The sequence below is a fragment of the Mirounga leonina genome, unplaced genomic scaffold, assembly GCF_011800145.1.
Source record: "Mirounga leonina isolate KUSES-001 unplaced genomic scaffold, KU_Mleo_1.0 Mir_173, whole genome shotgun sequence".
NCBI lineage: Eukaryota > Metazoa > Chordata > Mammalia > Carnivora > Phocidae > Mirounga > Mirounga leonina.
Window position 1 is genome coordinate 42,930,513 of NW_023270447.1, and position 18,310 is coordinate 42,948,822.

Here is an 18,310-nt window from a genome sequence, read left to right on the forward strand (position 1 = left end):
AAATGAGATCTTAAAGTATATGAGCTTTGGTGGCCTGCACAACCCACCTGCATTTGGTGGACAGAGCACAGGTTGTGGGTTGAAAACTCCACCCAAAAAAAAAAAAATTATGTTGAATTCCTGACCCCAGATGCCTGTGAATATGACCTTATTTGAAAAAAGAGTCTCTACAGATGTGATAAAATTAAGATGAGGTCAGACTACATTAGAGTTGGTCCTAAATCCAATGACTGGTGTCTTTATATAAAGAGTGGGAGATTCGGGGACAGAGACAGAGGGGGAAGAAAAGCAAGTGAGGCCAGAGGCAGAGACAGGAGCTCTGCTCACGGTGACTATGGCCACCACCAGAGCTAGAAGAGGCAGGGGAGGATTCCCTGGAGCCTTCAGAGGGAGCATGGCCTTGCTGATGCCTTGATTTTGGACTTGTAAGCCTCTAGAACTGTGAGAAAATAAATTTCTGTTGTTTTAAGCCACACAGTTTGTTGTATTTTGTTATAGCAGCCCTATGAAACTAATATTAAAATTTTTAATATAAATAAATACAATTTTTTTAAAAAAGGCAAGCCCAGCTCCAGGGACAGCTGATCCCTCTGCAGCAGGGTGGCTGGTCTGAGGGAGAGGCCCTTTGATAGACCTCTCCCTCAGGTACCTTTCCTTTGCCCCAGAGTGCTTGGTTCTTATCACCAAATAACACAGTATGCGCCATGGCTTGGTATATACAAACAAGCCTCCTCCCTCGCTCAGTGAAGAGGAGAAAACACATTTTGTAACTTCGGTACCTGGAATGAAGAAGAGTGGACAGTCGCTAAATATTTGATGGTTGCACTTTTGAAGTAAGAGCATTCTATGACTAGCGTTTCTGAGGACAGAGGTGAGCTTTTCCAGATAGTTGCCCAGTGGGTCTCCTGTCCTGAGACCAACCTCAACTATAAAATTACTCCCAGCATCAGACGACTTCCCAAACCATAAGGCATCCACAACAGAGAACACTCTGCCTGAGTACTGGCATTTTAGGTAATTTCCACAGCACACAGACTTGTGCAATAACAATCAGGAACAGAGCTAGAAACTGCAATAGCGAAGGGAGTAGAGCTCGTTAGGCTGTGTGGTTGAGGCCCAATGCTTGGGCTGCTTCCAAGAGGAGCCCTGTATCATTGCAGGCAGAGAGATGGAGAGGTGCTCATTCTGGGAAGCAAACTTCAGTGCTGGGGAGAAAAGAGGTGAGAGACAGTCGGGGAGAGAGAGAGACTAAAGCTAACAGGAGGAAGAGAGGCCCACCCTGCATCCCAGCCCATCTACAAGTATTAGGGTGAGAGCTACAGGAAGCAGCACAGCTACACTGCATGTCTAATTTATTTTTTGTAAATTTTTGTGTCTTTAAATGTGTGCTTTAACTGAATGGACTGTGCATCCTACACTCTACAGTATGGATTTAGATCAACCAAGCCAAGGGAAAAGACTTGCCCTGATGACAACAGCAGGTCACATACAGACCACTGTAGGCCATATATTCTGCTGGTTAAAGACAGTCAGCAAACAGAGCTCTGATGCGTTATTGACCAAACCTCTTGGCCCAGTCCTCCCTATAAATAGCTTTTTAGGAGGGGGGTGGGGGGATGGGTTAGCCTGGCGATGGGTATTAAAGAGGGGACGTATTGAATGGAGCACTGGGTGTTATACGCAAACAATGAATCATGGAACACTACATCAAAAACTAATGATGTACTGTATGGTGATTAACATAACATAATAAAAAATAAATAAATAAAGCTTTTGTCACGAAAAATAAATAAATAAATAGCTTTTTAGCTTTGCTAACCTAAATCTCCATCTGTGATTCTCCATTCCTACCGGAGTCACAAGACAATTCTGAGGCTGCGTCTTAGGCTGGCCTGTGTGTAGAAGCAAGCATCAGGGGTTAAGGACCCGTGTGGTGATAACTCACCACTGGCTACGTGGCTGCCTCCTCCCTTCCTGCAAAACAGGAGTTACGAAGACTTCTATTTTAAAGTCTCAGCTTGTGGGCTTACTTTCCACAATGGCCTCGTTTTTCCCACACTCCCTCTATGTAGAATGTCTCCACTTTTTCCCGGCTTTCTTTCCATCATCCTTCAAGACCTGACTCGAACACTTCTGCCCTGGAAGCTTCCCCTGACCGCCTCCCCAAGCCCCCCTCCACAGGGCTCCCAATGGCACCCTAAAGGAGGCACCTGTCACGTTCTATTGTAATGCCCACTAGACAATGAGCTCCACAGGGTGCTGAGACTGTCTCGATGTGCTTGTGCATACCCCAAATACACAGCACAATAGTGAGCAACGACAGGGTACTCGGCAGATGTCTGAGGGACGAAAAGCACCTCCTCAAATATTATTCAGGAGAAGTTGCTGGAGCAAGCAGATCCAACCATTTACTAGAACCGCTATGCTAAAACCCTAAGGTTGCCGGGGGGCGGGGTGGCCTGGGTGGCTCAGTCAGTTAAGCATCTGCCTTCGGCTCAGGTCATGATCTCAGGGTCCTGGGATCAAGCCCCACATCAGGCTCCCTGCTCAGCGGAGAGCCTGCTTCTCCCTCTCCCTCTGCCTGTCGCTCCCCCTGCTTATGCGCGCTCTCTCTCTCTCTTTCTGTCAAATAAATAAATAAAACCTTTAAAAATAAAATAAAAAATAAAACCCTCAGGGGGAGACCTGGTGTGCAAACACCAAACACCAAGATTAGCACTTCAGCTACTCAGGACAGTTTTGCTTGTTTGGGGTTATTTGGGTTATTCTGGATTCTTTGGGTTACTTGGGCTGGTTGCTGTGTTCTTTTGAGATGAGATAACTAAGTATCAGGCTGATGACGTATTACTGAAAGCCTCAAGTTATATAGAACTGGTCCCCACCCCCCGCCCCGGCCAACACACACACAGGCCCTGAGCATGAAACACTTACGCTTTGTAAGAAAGACATTTCTGTTCTGAAATTTACAGACCAATGGGTGTGGAGCATCTTGATAGGTCACTGACAACGCTGAGAAGTAAAACTGAGAAGGTGGGAGCAGGCTGGGAGACCCTTAGCAAAGAGAAGTTTAAAGTGTCTGTATTTCCCATCAAAATTCCCACTAGCGACATGCTTATCATGACTATGTGTGAGGCATTATGCTAGGTGACTTCTGACACATATCTTATTATTTCCTAAACACATCTCCATGATATATTATTTTAATTTTATAAATAAGTTAAAAAAAAAAGAGTTCAAGCAGTTTTGCCCAAGATTAAACTGCTAATAAATAGCATATCCAGGAATGAAATTCAAGTCTTTCTGACATCAAAAGCATTTAAACTGCCACAATATTCTAATGTAAAACAAGTCGTTTTGATATCCCACTAAAGATCCTCAAAATGGCAAGATATCTTTACTTTCTGGTTATGCGTTAGCACGTCTGGGGTTTGGACTTTGAGAGATGCTAGATAAAATCCCATGTGGAGATTTGTTTTGGTAGGAGGCGTACATCAGTCCAGCGGGGTGACCTTCCTGAAGCGAGGGTGGAATTTCAAAACAACCATCCTAACGCACGTTTGGGTTGCATCTTAGAGTTCCCAAACCCTCTGTGTGCCCATTATTTAATCTTCATAAAACCCGCTGATAGGACTGGTATTAGAATTAATCCCATTTTACAAATGAGAAAACTGAGCTTTACGTCAGTTCAGCAGGCTCCATGATATTGTACAGTAAGTTGTGCCACTGAGATTTGCACCAAAATCTTCAATTCCAACCCATCACTAGGTACTGAAGTCGTTTGGTAAGATTCAGGGAGCCACCACGTGGCCTGTCTCCCATCTGGCATTACGTCAGAAGTCTACAGAAGCACTGTGGGTTATGGAGTTCTGGAATCTTCTCAACAATTATTCCCAGACTTTTAAATAGAACAACAAAAGTATTAGCCACATGCATTAAACCAGCGACTGCTCCCGGCCTCCACCCTTAGTTCACTCTCAGCTGAGGTCTCCCTCAGCAGAGATGACATCCTCATTCTCCCCTCCCCCGCTCAAGGCCAGGCTGGCTGCTCTCCTGTGTGTTCCACGAGTCCCTGAACTTCTCTCAGACAGCTGAAGTGGGTTGAATGGTAGCCACTGCCACCATCTCCCTGCAAAGGTATGTCCACCCAGAACCTGTGAATGCAGGCTTGCAGATTAATTAAGGATCTCGAGCTGAAACCATCATGGATTATCCGGGTGGGCCCTAAATCCAATAACAAGTATCCTTAAAACAGACGGAAGAAGAGAAGACAGACACATGTGAAGGCAGGGGCAGAGACTGGGGTGATGCAGCCACACACACGTAGGACACTTGGAACCACCAAATGCTGAAAGAGGAAGGAAGCACTCTCCCCTGGAGCCTTCAGAGGAAGCACAGACCAGCCAACACCTTGATTTCACACTTTGGGCCTCCAGAATTGTGAAAAAATAAATTTCTGTTCTTTTAAGCCACCTAGTTTATAGTCATCTGTCAGCAACCCTAGGAAACACACTAGCATTTGCACCACATTTTTGTGAACTACCTATGGATGCTCCTCGACTAGCTTGAGCATCCTGAGAACAAAGACTTTGTCTTACTCACCCCGGCACCCCCAGCCAACTCACACAGTGCCTGCACATGCAGACTGCTCAACAATGCTTGGTGAATGAATAAATCCAGGCAGTCCAGGAGGCTTACAGCAATGCCAGCATACATTCCTTGCAGCTTCCCGTCAGCAGCATGACGTTAGCCTGGGCCAGGTAACCGTTCCACAGATCCGCCCTAAAACAGCCATCTTCGACTACCCACTCCTGCCTCAGAACTCCCAACAAGGTAAAAGCCTCAAATCCATGAGCCTGTGAACCTCTGCCTCACAGACTGAATTCAGGGAATAATGTATGGCTACAGACAGAATAAGACATCTATGTGGTGGGCATGGTGGCAGACACACAAGACCTCTCCTCTGCCCTCCAATGGCCTCGGCGTTTGGAAGAACCATAATAATCATTAGAATCACCCAAATCTTCCATTTACTAAAGATAACGTCAAGCACTATGTGAGCACTTCACAAATTTTGCTTCATCCTCACATGAACATTTCAAGGCAGACATTATTACTCTTCTTATACCAAATCTACACATGGGGGAACTGGCTATGGCGAACTGTGGGATCGTGTTTTTCTCATGGATTTGACTACACAGGGCTCGGTGCCAACTGCGTGGCCCAGCTCAGAGAAGCAGTCTGGCTTTTGTAACAGGTGCCAACCTTACTCCCAATTCCATTTGAGTTTCCTACACTTATTTCCCGTTTGCTTCATTTTTAAACATACTTCATTTCATTCTGCTCCACAGAATGCATTTCTCAGAGTCCCCAAGAGGCAGCGTAACATAATAGTTTTATGACTAAAGCAAAAGATCTTTCCCCAGCCCCACCCAGTTATGCCATCCCAGCTCCATTTTCTGGCCTCTGTGCGACCATGAGCGAGCTCTTGGAGTCAGGTGGGCACAACTTTAACATCTAGGTCTCTGGTTTCTGTGGCTTAGAGCTGACAGGACTCTCATCCTAGGTCAGGGCCATTTTGTCTTCTTGTGTTTTAACAAACCTTCTCATGGTGCACAATTTCTAAATGCCTAACCAAAGCATGTTTAGATGTCTACCAGAGTGGAAGAGAACCGTATCCCCAGGCCACCATGGGCATTTGCAGAAGGCAAGCAGAATGCCAGAATCTCCCTCAGCATGAACTGCCTTCTAGGACCTTTTCTTGACAGGGCAGTGTTCTTGAACGGCACAAAATATGGTAACTCATTTTAAACAGTTATGCCAGAGCATCTTCATTTAAATTAGTGCTATCTCCTTCAAAACAATCATCTTGGGAAGCAACATATTTATTCAAACAGTGCTCACACTGCACTAACATTTCTGGAACTCTTTCTCAGCAACTGTCTTAACAGTCTGTGGCACTTCCTTTGAAAGTCTTCAGTCATAACAAATTTCATCCTCTGAGAATAGATTTGAACTTTGGAAAGAGACAAAAATTGGCTGGAGCCATGTCTAATGAATAAAGTGGGTGATCAAATCTTGTTACATCGTTTTAGGTGAAAAATGAGGCATGACTATAAAATAATGTGACTGGTTTTCCTAGGTGACCCATAAACCAACTGGCTGAAAAATAATTCCCATAGAGGAGTTTCAAAATGCCCCAAGCACTAGACGCATCACTGGCATTAAGTGTACGGTTCCCAGAGGGGTGATTTGACAGGGTACAATACTAATTTGGATATATAAGTTCAAATATGTTTGTAAAAAAAGAAATCTGATTGCTTACACTCGTGAAAATGAAGAAGCGATTCTCCTGGAGAAATTTCTCCTCCTTTTTTTTTTTTTTTTTGACAGCCTGCTCTGCTTTGGAGAGGAAGTCCGCTGAGAAAAACCTAGTGGTGATTTTCATTTCTTGTGTCAGTCCTTCCCCATCCAACCAAAGGCTCCTTGAGAAAGGGGACATCTTCATCTCTGTGTCTCCAGTGCTCAGGATAGCACGCACAGAAGCACGGGACACTAACTCCACTGTTCTTGACACAAACCCTTTGACTTTGCTTCTCGTCCTGCTGGGGCTTCCCTTGCTCAATGTAACTTCTTCTGCCTAGCAACCGAAACTGGGCCATGTAAAACCCATCCACTCAAATTTAGAGAGACCTAAGGTAGACTAGTGGTTGCTTAGAGCCAAAAGCATAAGGAAACAAGAGGGACTGACTGCTAATACACAGGGCTTCACTTCGGGTCATGGAAACATTCTAAAATTAGACTGTGGTGATGGTTGCACAACTCTGTGAACACATTAAAAGGTATGAAATTGTACACTTTAAATGGGTGAGTTGTGTGATATGTGAATCATATCTCAATAAAGTAGTTTATTTAAAAAGCCCTCCACAACAGGAATGCTTGTGCCTTGGTTCCTTTCTAAGATGGTGGTTGGAATAAATGAATAGTCAGGTTCTCTTCCAAAAATCTAGCTCCCTATATAAAGTTGTTTCTGTCTTCTTCTGTAACTCTATCACTTGAAAATGGCTTCGTGGTTTTCACCAGATTTGGAAAGCATGTTTAGGATAGTGAGGACTGCTGAGTGTCCCCCAACATCAGTTATCCCTTTCTGACACCCCCAATGTTTAGCCTGACACATAGCACCCAGAATAAAATGGATATATCCCAGCCTCCTTGCTGCTAGAGGAGGCCTTAGACTAAGTTTTGGCACAGAAGACGTGAGTAAAATTAATGATGTACATTATCTGAGAAAGGTGTGCCTTCATTCCACTTCCTTCCTGTTGCCTGGAATGACCATATGGTGGTAGGCAGCCACCTTGGATCATGCAGATAAGGGCAACTCACTAGGGAAGGCTGAGCAAAAAAGAAAAGAAATACAGAATCCCTTACACAACAGAACCACCACACCAGCCTAGGACTGCCCACACCCACTCTATTACAGAAAGGGTTCTATTACTATGAGCTTTTATTTTGTTATTTTGTTTAAGTAACTTATTTTTAGATTTCGTTTTCATAGCCAAACCTGTATGTTAACTAATGATAAAATCGGATCTTCTGCACCAGAACAGAAACTAAAATATGCATCAGCATACCTTTTATGCCATGGCAAAATTGTTACCACTGCTACCCTGGAAGGCAGACTACTGGTCAATCAAGCCTAGGCAAATGGGAGAAATTAAAAATAGGAGCGGCTGTTGGCTGCTTCTCGCCAGAGTAGAGAGGAGCTCAGGCAACGACTTGCCAGTCCACAGGCAAAAATGAAGATAAAGCTCCACTAAGAGAAATATCTTTGACTGTGGCCTGCAAACTATGTTGCCCAAGTCCAGTAATTTGTGACCTTGTAGAGCTGAGATGACCACTCTTTATGTACCCAAGCTAAGGCAGCTCTCCATGAAGCAGCAGGTGTAGAACAAAGGTCTGTGGCCTCAACTCTTTCCCAGGATTCTTTGCTAGACAATGAAAACTGACCCACCAGCAAAGATCTGATTAAGGATATTGCTTTCTTATTCAGCCTAGCTTTTCCTATCTCAAGGCAGACATCATTGATGGAGACGTCAGAGGAGGGACAGAGCAGAGAGGCCAGAAAATAAAAGCTAAAGTTGTCAGGCTTGGCGCGCCTGGGTGGCTCTGTTGGTTAAGCATCTGACTCTTGATTTAGGCTCAGGTCATGATCGCAGTGTTGTGAGATCAAGCCTCACATCGGGCTCCACACTCAGCATGGAGTCTGCTTGGGATTCTTTCTCTCTCTCAGCCTCTGCCCCTCCCCCCAAGCTCTCTCTCTCGCTTGCTCTCTCTCAAAATAAATAAATAAAATCTTTGGGAAAAAAGTTTTCAGGCTTAAAACCCTATCTATGTGAGAATTTTCCCTGTGGTTATCAGTACATAGAACTGATCAGAATAGGCCAGAAGAAGCCTAATAAGCTTTAGAAGTAATTATACAGTGAAACAAACCAAAAACTTGGTCTGCAAAAGCAACCCCTGCCTTCATACATCCCCCAACTTTCATCAGCAGAAAGCAGGATGCAAAAGCTATGCAGATCCCAAAAAGTCTCAAAACCTATTCCGCAGTGTCCAGGACTAAGTGAGCACTGAGGACAGAGAATAAGAGAGTCCCTCCCAGAGGGCAGAACCAGGGCTCCCTGTAGACCTACTCCATGGTCAGGGCAAAGAGTCTGCACTCCCCACCAGCAGCAGGCTGGTGACTGCTTTATTTATATAATTATGTAAGTATATATATTTGTTGGAAGGAATCTGAGCTGCTGCCGCAGGGGAAGAATGATGTGTTTTATAGATGGGAAGAAGAGTGGGACATGGTTATCTGCACGCCCAAAGAGATGACCCATGCAGAGATTTCTACCTGCAACTCCTTTTCTTAAGGTAACAGAACCACCCATTTTTAGCCGGCCACATGCCTCCCAATATAAAGTCTACATATTTTGCCCTTCTTGCAGTAAGTATGGAAAATCTAATCAGTGGATGGTGAGTAGCAGTGAAGTGTGCAATTTCCAGACTGTTTAAAGGGAAAAAAACGCTTTGCTCAATCTTTTTCCTGTGCCCACTGGCAGCAATGCGGTTGTAGTTATGGGGGCCCCTGCAGCCAGATGGGCAAAGGCAACACCTTCAAGACAGCAGAGCCGCAAGACTGAAGGAGGGTGGGTCCCACGGATCTACCATACTAGTCCTGGCCTGCGACACCCAGCCTATTTCATGAGACAGAGAAAAACTTCTTCTATTTCATGAGACAGAGAAAAACTTCTATTCAGTTTAATCCACTGCTGTTTTGAGTTTCTGTGACAACACCTTGAACCTATGTAATTGTACACATTTTTGACTTAAAATACAGGCTACACGGGGTACATCAAATTCACATTGGGAGGCAGTTAAAATGTCATCTTCTAGAGCCTCCAAATCTGAGCTATGACAAGACACTGGGCCTTGACGGGAACTCTAACAGAGATTTCAGATATGAACCGAGGAGAAAGCCACAGGGCCCAAGGCTGCATATTGCATGTGCTGAATTATGATTGCTATCCTTCTTATATGTGCAATTCTGAGTAGCAGCGGGAATGTGCAGTGCTACACGGAGTGAGAGGGGAAAGAGTCAGATTTAGGTCAGTGAAGCTAAGAGAGAGAGGCTCCCGAATTTGGCTAAAATATTTTACATAACAAAGGCTGTAGTGGCTAAGTGTTCCACTCTAAAGAACAGTCCTGTCCATTCCTCCATCTAACCTCTTTCTGCTATGTAGCCCCTCCAATAAAGTGGCCTCTTTTCTGTCCACATACTCTCCACTCTTCAAGACACAATTCACGTTCTATCACTTCTTTCCCCAATCCAGAATGTTCTCTCCTTTATCTGCACTCAACACTTTTTCTAATCCTATTCTTTGCACGGGTATGTATTTCTTGTGTCTTATCTCCACCAAAGATGGCACACTCCAGGATGGAAAAGGACAGTATCCTATTTATCCTGGTATTTAATAACAATTCCAACTCAGAAAGTATAAACAGGGGGAGAACAATCATTCATAAGCCCATCATAAATAAATGACTTTTTTTTTTAATAGGAGTTACACCATATTAAAAAGTGACCCAAAGATGATTCTCTGCCAAGTCATCCTTGCCCTAAGGATATCAGGTTTTAAGTAAGGGTAGCAAGGTGCCTCTACCTAACACCAGTTACCTCAGAGTCCCAAAACATTCCCCGTCCTGCCCGGTATTCTTTCATTCCCTTCTCAGAACTCTAGCTAGAAATATGTCCCTTCACCTGTGTTTGTAGTTGGCCTCATGAAAGTTCAGGGAAAGAGTGATCCATCCCAAATGGGAGATAGTGGTGTTCCTCCACTTAAGACTAAGTTCTCAAAGCCCCACTGGTTTGCTTTGAGAACCTGAGACCCTTAATCTCTGTGTCATGTATTTGATGCCCATTTTGGTGCAAGCAGTACCTGACACTAAAAGGGGATCATTCGTTTAATGCATGGGTTCTTAACTGAGGATCCTTAGACCCCACCCCCTAATAGGTCCCTGGGTAGAATTCGATGGGGTCTGTGGAGTCTGAATGGCAAAATAAACAAAATCTTTGTCTTAACTAACCTCTAAAGGAAATTTAGCATTCCCTTGAATTATGAATTTAGGCAATAAACCACAGAATTATTATTATTACCATTACTAATACCACCTGGGACTTTATCATCAATAGAAATCACATATATTTTCAGGGGCACCTTGGGTGACTCAGTCCGTTAAGCGTCCGACTCTTGATTTCGGCTCAGGTCATGATCTCAGGGTTCTGGGATCCAGCCTCGTGTCAGGCTCAGCAGGGAGTCTGCTTGAGATTCTCTATTTCCCTCTCCCTCTGCCCCTCCCCCCTGCTCATGCTCTCTTTCTAATCTTTAAAAAAAAATCACAGATATTTTCATATCGTAATTATCTTAAAATATTAAGATTACAGATATATCAAAATATCATTTATACTTATCACTATTCTAAAGTAAGATAGTATTAGACCTTCCACTAAATTTTGTTAATGTGTCAATAAAGAAGCATATCTATCTTGCTGTATCACAAATTTGGTTAATATTTTGATAATTTTATTTCCAATACAATTTTTATTTCCTTTGTAATTCTTTATATTTTATTTATTTTAAAATAAAATTATTCTGAGATGGGGTCTGTAGATTAAACAAAGGAATCCAGGGCACAAGAATCCCTGTGAATTGATGAAAGAAAACCTGCTTACTAACAAGCTCTCATGAAAGCATTTATTTATTTTTTTTTAAAGATTTTATTTATTTATTTAATTGACAGAGAGAGAGAGACAGCGTGAGGGGGAACACAAGTAGGGGGAGTGGGAGAGGGAGAAGCAGGCTTCCCCCTGAGCAGGGAGCCCGGTGCGGGGCTCGATCCCAGGACCCCAGGATCATGACCTGAGCCGAAGGCAGTCGCTTAACCAACTGAGCCACCCAGGCGCCCCATGAAAGCATTTATTTTGCTGATGATAATGATGAATTATCCTTCAAAATATCCAAACATTCATTTACTTGTGACTTCAAATTCTTCCCAATTCCTAAGACTGGTCATTTGCAGATCATTGGGCCCAAGAGCAATTTTTAGAGACTACGAATGGTTTGAACTGAGTTGTCTGCACTGGTATCTCTTAGACTTCTCAGTAACCGAAGCCCATAAATTCCTTTCTCACTGTGCTAATCTGAGCTAGGTTTTTGGCACTTGAACCCACTGGCTTCTGAGTAACATGGAATCCCTCTATATTGGCTGGGGCCACTGAAGGTAGAGGAAGGTGGGGGACAGTGCCGATATCTATGAAGTGTTAATATCTGCACCAGGTTAGGCCTGATTAACTTAGTGTCCCCACACCAGCAGAACACTGATAACACAAAAGTCCTGCCCCAGGCCCGTCCTGAGGTTCCCCCACAAGGGTCATTCAATCAGCTGCCAGGTGAGAAGGGACTACAGGTATTTTAAAACATACTGTTTCATTTAATCCTCAGATTAAATGGTATGTCTCATCATTTCCAACCTTTACAGACAAGGGGGAGGGTGGGGAAGGATCAGAAATCAACTAACTTGCCCAACAGTCTCCAACTCCTATATTTTTACTCTTTCCTGCCTAGAATTCTTCCCCTCGACAAATCCACCTTAGCAATTCCAACTTGCCCTTCAAGCCTCAATTCAGCTACCACTTTTAGTGTTCTAAGACCTCAAAAAGAAACCTCGTACCGTTTTCTGATGCCTTAGGAAACATCTTGCTAATGGGTACACAGAATAAGTCAAGATAAAGCCCAGAAGCTTAGAGGCACAGTTCAAAGCCCGGGCAGCTTGAAGCTGAGATGCTGAGTGGCTTGGTGGGGCCACTCTTGCTGCTGGGGGTTGGTCCTTGCCAACTCTCTAATGGCTCCCTGCACACCAAATGCTGACCTCTACTTTCACTTTTTGCCTTTTTTCATAAGAGCAAAAGTCCTTTGCAGATTTCTTTTGGTTTGCCATTTGCAAAAACAGGCATTTAACATAGGTCTTTCATAAAAGTGAAGTGGCATAAGACAAACTTTCAAAAAGCAGGGGATACCTCTACAGCCTTCCATGCTCTTCCCCCTTCAGTACCTGGCACATACCCTGAACAGTAACACCTAACGCACTGTACTTCTCTGTTTACTTTTTTTTTAATTTCATTTATTTACTTGAGAGAGAGAATGAGAGAGAGAGATAGAGCACATGAGAGGGGGGAGGGTCAGAGGGAGAAGCAGACTCCCCGCCGAGCAGGGAGCCCGATGCGGGACTCGATCCCAGGACTCCAGGATCATGACCTGAGCCGAAGGCAGTCGCTTAACCAACTGAGCCACCCAAGTGCCCCTCTGTTTACTCTTGTCTACCTCCCCTTCTACACTGTTTTTGCTGAGGGCAGGAATATTTTGTATCCCAAATACTTAGCACAACATAATAAATGTTTAAAGAGAATAAATGCATTGGTCACCCACTATACACTGGCTTTAAGTGCTGGAATTTGCTTATTTCTTTTTTGAAGATTTTATTTATTTGTCAGAGAGAGAGAGCACAAGCGGGGGGGCGGCAGGCAGAGGGAGAAGCAGACTCCCCACTGAGCAGGGAGCCTGATGTGGGACTCGATCCCAGGACCCTGGGATCATGACCAGAGCCGAAGGCAGATGCTTAACAGACTGAGCCACCCAGGTGTCTCGGTATTTGCTTAACTTAAAGTGTATTCCTCACCCTTCACAATTCAGGGCAGTTAAACAAAGACTCACTGAAAGTTACACTGTCCTAGGTACTACAAATACAGATAAAACCAGACCCTGTGTTAAAGAAGTTTACTTTCTAGGGGGTAGTGTCACATGTAAAGATTATTTCACTGGGATTTTACTAAACTATTCTAGAGGTATCTATGAGAAAGGAGTACTTCATAAGGGAATGAAAGTGGCAGAGAAAGGTTTCTGGGGAAAGTTTTTGGAAGACGCTACCTCAATTGATTCACACCATAAGAGACAAGTAGCATGCTTAAATCCCTGGTGAGGAGAGAGAGAGAGACAGAGGGAACAAAATCAGAGAGCAGAAAGCTGAGGACAGAAACCTAGGGAACAGCTAGGGTGTGCATAGGGCAAGCAGCCCAGGAAGGAACTCTCAAAAAGTGTGAGTAGAATCAGGAGAGTGAGCAAGGCAAGGGAAGGAGGACTTTAAAAATGCAAAACCTGTAGTGCCAAAGGCAACAAAAGGCCAAATAAGGCCTAAAAAAGTATTCAGTGGATTTAGCAACTAGAAAGTCATTAGTAACCTTGGCAAGAGCGATTCTGGTGGAGTGGTGGAGGAAGCAGAAGCCAGACTGCAGTGAGGTGGTAAGTGAATGGGTAAAAAATCAGTGGTGGCCACTGGCCAAAAAGGGGAAAAGCAATAGGGCAGTAGCTAAAAGGGGATGAGGTTTTAAGAACCTATTTTTTTAGTCCTAGCCTAACTTTTTCCTTTCCACCCCACATTACTCCCAAATGGACAACTTTCCATTTGGACCTTTAAAATTCCCACTATGCTGTCAGCAAGCTCCTTAAGGACGAGTCTTGTGTCTGAAATGTCTCTTTATTGCACACATTTCTCTGCACATGGTATAGGTTCAATCTTTGTTGAATGAATGAATGAATGAATGAAATGTATATTCCACACGGGTGATAAGGAATTGAAGGGCTCTACTGGGATACAGCTATTGTTCGCTCTTCTTTCAAGGGAATTTGGGTTATCTGAAAACTCAAGAGCATCTGCTATCCAGAGGACCTTCTCTCCTTGATGCTTATAAATGCTTGACCCAGGGAGGCAGATGTAGATGGGACCCAAGTTAGAATTTACAGACTACCAGAAAATAGATCTTTATAGATTCAAGGGTCCCTTTATTCCCAGAAGTTGGAACTGGCAGGTCAATGTTAGATTCTGGGTACTGCCACTGCAGTTCCTCTTTAACCTGCCTGGGCTTCAGTTTTCTCACTGGCAACTTGAAGATGCCCATAATAGCATCGACCTCTTCAGGCTGCAGCATAAATGAGATACCACATGTTTAGTGCTTTTCATACTGCTTGGCAAACTGACACTTATATGTTAAAGATAAAGTACTATTAAAATGAATAAAAATATTACTAAAGGGAATGAATTCCAGAAAAGCTGGTTAGAAGTCAAAGCTTATTTTAAATACAGAAAGAAAAACTCGTTAGAAAACTTTTTCCAAAAGTGAATGAATAACCAGCCCCAACTTACCTATTTTATAAATTCACCTTTTCATTTAACAGGTTTACTTAAAAATCTATTTCAGAGTTTCACCTATCCGAGCAGACCTGTCCATAAAGTCAGTTAACCGTCCTTAGCTGGTGGGGAAAGTGGGGAGGGGGATGAGCCAAGGTGTTGCATTAATTTCCTGGCCAGCCTCTAGGGCTTGCGTAAGAGTGCCCTTGGGTATGCAGTTTCTGTTCTAATGAAAATTCATCTCCAACTCCTTTAAGAAGCCGCCTTCTTAAAACCTCATCCCCTTTTAGCTACTGCCCTATTGCTTTTCCCCTTTTTGGCCAGTGGCCACCACTGATTTTTTACCCATTCACTTACCACCTCACAACAGATCTAGAAGCACCGCCGGTGCAAAGCCGTTTCAAAAGCCTGCGCCCCAGCAAGCAGGCCGTGCAAGGGCAGGAACTCTGTCCCAATACAAACGAGGGTGTGGGGAGCGAGACTGTGCAACCTCCTTCTCAGCCCCGAGGGCCTCACGCACCAGCTGGGCGGGCGCTCCCACCACCCCTGCCCCACGGCGTCGGGCTCCCTGCCACTGGGAAGCGCCAGTCCCAGACGAGAATAGCAGGCAAACGGGCGGGATGCGAGGGGTCCTGAGCAGGGCAGAGGCCGTCTGACCTTTCCGGGTTAAGGTGATTGCACACTGCGCTGAAACGGTATCTTCAAGTCACAGGAAAGGTGAACGTAAATGTCAAAGGCCTCAGCAGGAGGAGGGGAGGGGAGGGGAAGGGAGGAGGAGAAAGAAGGGCGGGGCAGGAGGCGGAGGGTCGGTCCGCCCAAGGTCAAGTCCGTTCGCCCGCCTCCGGGGAGTCGACCGAGCAGCTCGGCGGAGCCCCGCGGCCACCTTCCAGCACACAGAGACCTCCGCAGGGCCTCCGGGCCGGGAAGAGCGAGCGCAGAGAGGCGGGGTGGAGACTGGGGCGGCCGCGCGCGGAAGTGGCCGGGCCGAGCGCGGCGGGGGGCGGGAGGGCGACGCCGGGCGCACGCCACGGAGAAGTCGGCGGGTCCCTTACCCCGTTGGCGGCGGCGATGCGGACGATGAGCTGGATGGCCTCCTTCATGTAGAACCTGCCGTCCCCGCCCACCACCAAGGTGGCCTCCTGCCGCTGCGCCGGCTCCACGGTGGAGATGATACTCTGGATGAAATTCTCCGCGTAGTTGGTGCTGCTCTGAAACACCTTCACCCGCTTCCGCAGCCCGCTCGTGCCCGGCTTCTGGTCCGGGTACGCCTGGGTCTTAACCGTCACAATCTTCACCATGGTGGCGACTCGCTTCCTGGGGCCGGAGCGGACTCTGCTAGCCGAGGGCGGCCGGAGCTGTGGCTGCAGCTGCTCTGGGGTGAGGGCTCGGACCGGGTAGGGGCAACGCCACTCTCTCGCCTGAGCTCGGCCCTCCTCCTTAAAGGGACAGGGGACAGGGCCCTCCCTCCGCCGCTGGCCCCCCTTTCCAGGTCGGTGGGGTAGGGCCAAGGAAGAGCCCACCTCCGCGCCTCTAGTGCAGTGGGTGGAGCCTCTCTCATTTCCCCATCCCTCCCCACACCCCGTAAGCCAATCCACTATAAAATGAAATCCGCAGCTCCTCCCCTAAATGGAAGAGCAGAACCTGGGTAGGGAGTCTGTCATAGGGCAAGAGTTGGAGAGGGAGTGGGAACATTGCAGACTATAATGATTTCCTGTGGTTTGACTAGAGTATCATGTGTAAATAACTTTCTGGACACCTGTTCTTAGGGATAAAAGTGCCAGTCTTAGGTAGATTCATGACTCCTTATTCTTTATATTCTCCAAATATTAGGGTATTTGTATCAGAAAAATGAGTCAACTCCCAAGGTCTAATTCGACCTACTACTTTCCCTGCGTTTACTGATGGACCAAACGCTTTACTTGCATGGTTAGGGTGGATATACTGATAACTAAGGTTTATTGAATGTAATGTTTCTAATCCTTACTAAAGTACAAGTTTTATTTTTCCCTATTTCATGCTTACAACTGAGATTCAAAAAATCAAATGGCTTGTCTAGGCACAGAGATAAGTATACGCAGGAGGCCAATTCAGGTGGGTGTGACTCCAAAACCAGGGCTCTCACCGTGATTTGCCTGCCATGTCACCAGGTTTGATAACTAGGACATGTACAGGGAGGCCTTCATAAATATAGGTACAAATATAAGGTAAGGCTGAGTATAATTCATCATCAAAATAAGCCAGTTATTCATGTAATAGAAATTTGGTGAAGAGATGAAGGAGGACTGAAAGAGTTCATGGAGGATAGAGAGTCAACCAAAGAGACTTGATTATTAAGTAGGAATATTGATACTTTCCTTTTGGTTTAGCATCCCCCTTGATTTGTTGGGAGTGACTGTCTGCTCTGCTCAGGAAGTGTGTCATTTCTAGAAAAGCCACAGCTTTCCCCACCCCTGCTTATGAGATGTGTGACCTGGAGAAAGTAACTATGGGCATCCATCTCTTTACTATAAAATGAACATAAAACCTACCTTAGAGAGTTTCTGCAAGAATTAATGGGGGTTTGTATGTCTGTATTTCTCAATCATGGATACACAGTGTAATCACCTGAGACAGTTTTGAAACTACCCAGGCTCCAGTCCAAACAGATTAAATCATAATCAGCTGATGTAAGTAAACCACCTAGCATGGTGCCTGAAACATAACAGCCCTCAAAAAATATCAGGTCCCCTTCCCTAATTCCAAGACTAGAATTTATCTTTAGCCTGTGAGTCTGTTCATGCCCCTTTAATGGTTAATTGGTATATCTTGATCAAACAGAGAGGCGGACAGATGCATATAGCTGCTGATTCTCAGACTTCAAGTGTTTATATAGGTGTTATATAGATATAAGTATGGGGTTTTTTGTTTGTTTGTTTTTAAGTAGGCTCCACATCCAACGTGGGGCTTGAACTCATGACCTCGAGATCAAGAGTCACATGCTCTGCCTACTGAGCCAGCCAGGCACCCCTGTATGAGTTTCAGGGGCAAATAATATGTGAAAACTGAATCCTGGACTGCTGTTAATGATTTCTAATATTTACACAGAAGGGCAGAAAGCTTCACAGAGTAGTATCATCTTGTGAATTAAGTACTATAAACCACCTCATTTTATAAACTAGAGAACTGAGGGTAGAATGATGAATGTAATCAAAGTACCTAACTCTACAAAATGAAAATATAGCATAGAATCACAGTCTTAGAAATACCTACTTCATAGTTGTGTGGATTCATTTAGATACTGAATATAGAGTTCCTAGCATAGTACTAATAAGTACTCAGTAAATGATAATTGATTATTATAAAGTGGTAGGTTCAAATTCAGATCCCATGTTCTCTATATTCTTCATTATCTTTGGAGCTAGGGTGGGGCTTTCCGTTTAAGAGGATTTGTCCCATACTTCTTTCACTTCTGAAGTTGTAATAATTAGGGGTGCCTGGATGAGCCCCAGATGGTCTCAGTCAAACAAAACAGAAGAAGAAGAGAGAGTGA

The 18,310-nt window shown here is 44.8% G+C and overlaps 1 protein-coding gene across 2 annotated transcripts in view; it reads right to left on the bottom strand.

The window, feature by feature from the left end:
• The window catches only part of PGM1 (phosphoglucomutase 1), a 62,342-nt gene extending 46,144 nt beyond the window's left edge, over positions 1–16,198 (bottom strand). The window contains exon 1 of one of the 2 annotated variants that reach the window (XM_035018368.1): positions 15,834–16,198. In XM_035018368.1, coding sequence (XP_034874259.1) covers positions 15,834–16,079 — 246 coding nt within the window. In that variant the 5' untranslated portion in view covers positions 16,080–16,198. Of the gene's footprint in view, positions 1–15,438; positions 15,526–15,833 lie in introns of those variants that run through there. The other variant, XM_035018369.1, reaches the window with a different exon arrangement.
• Between the last annotated feature and the right edge of the window lie 2,112 nt (positions 16,199–18,310).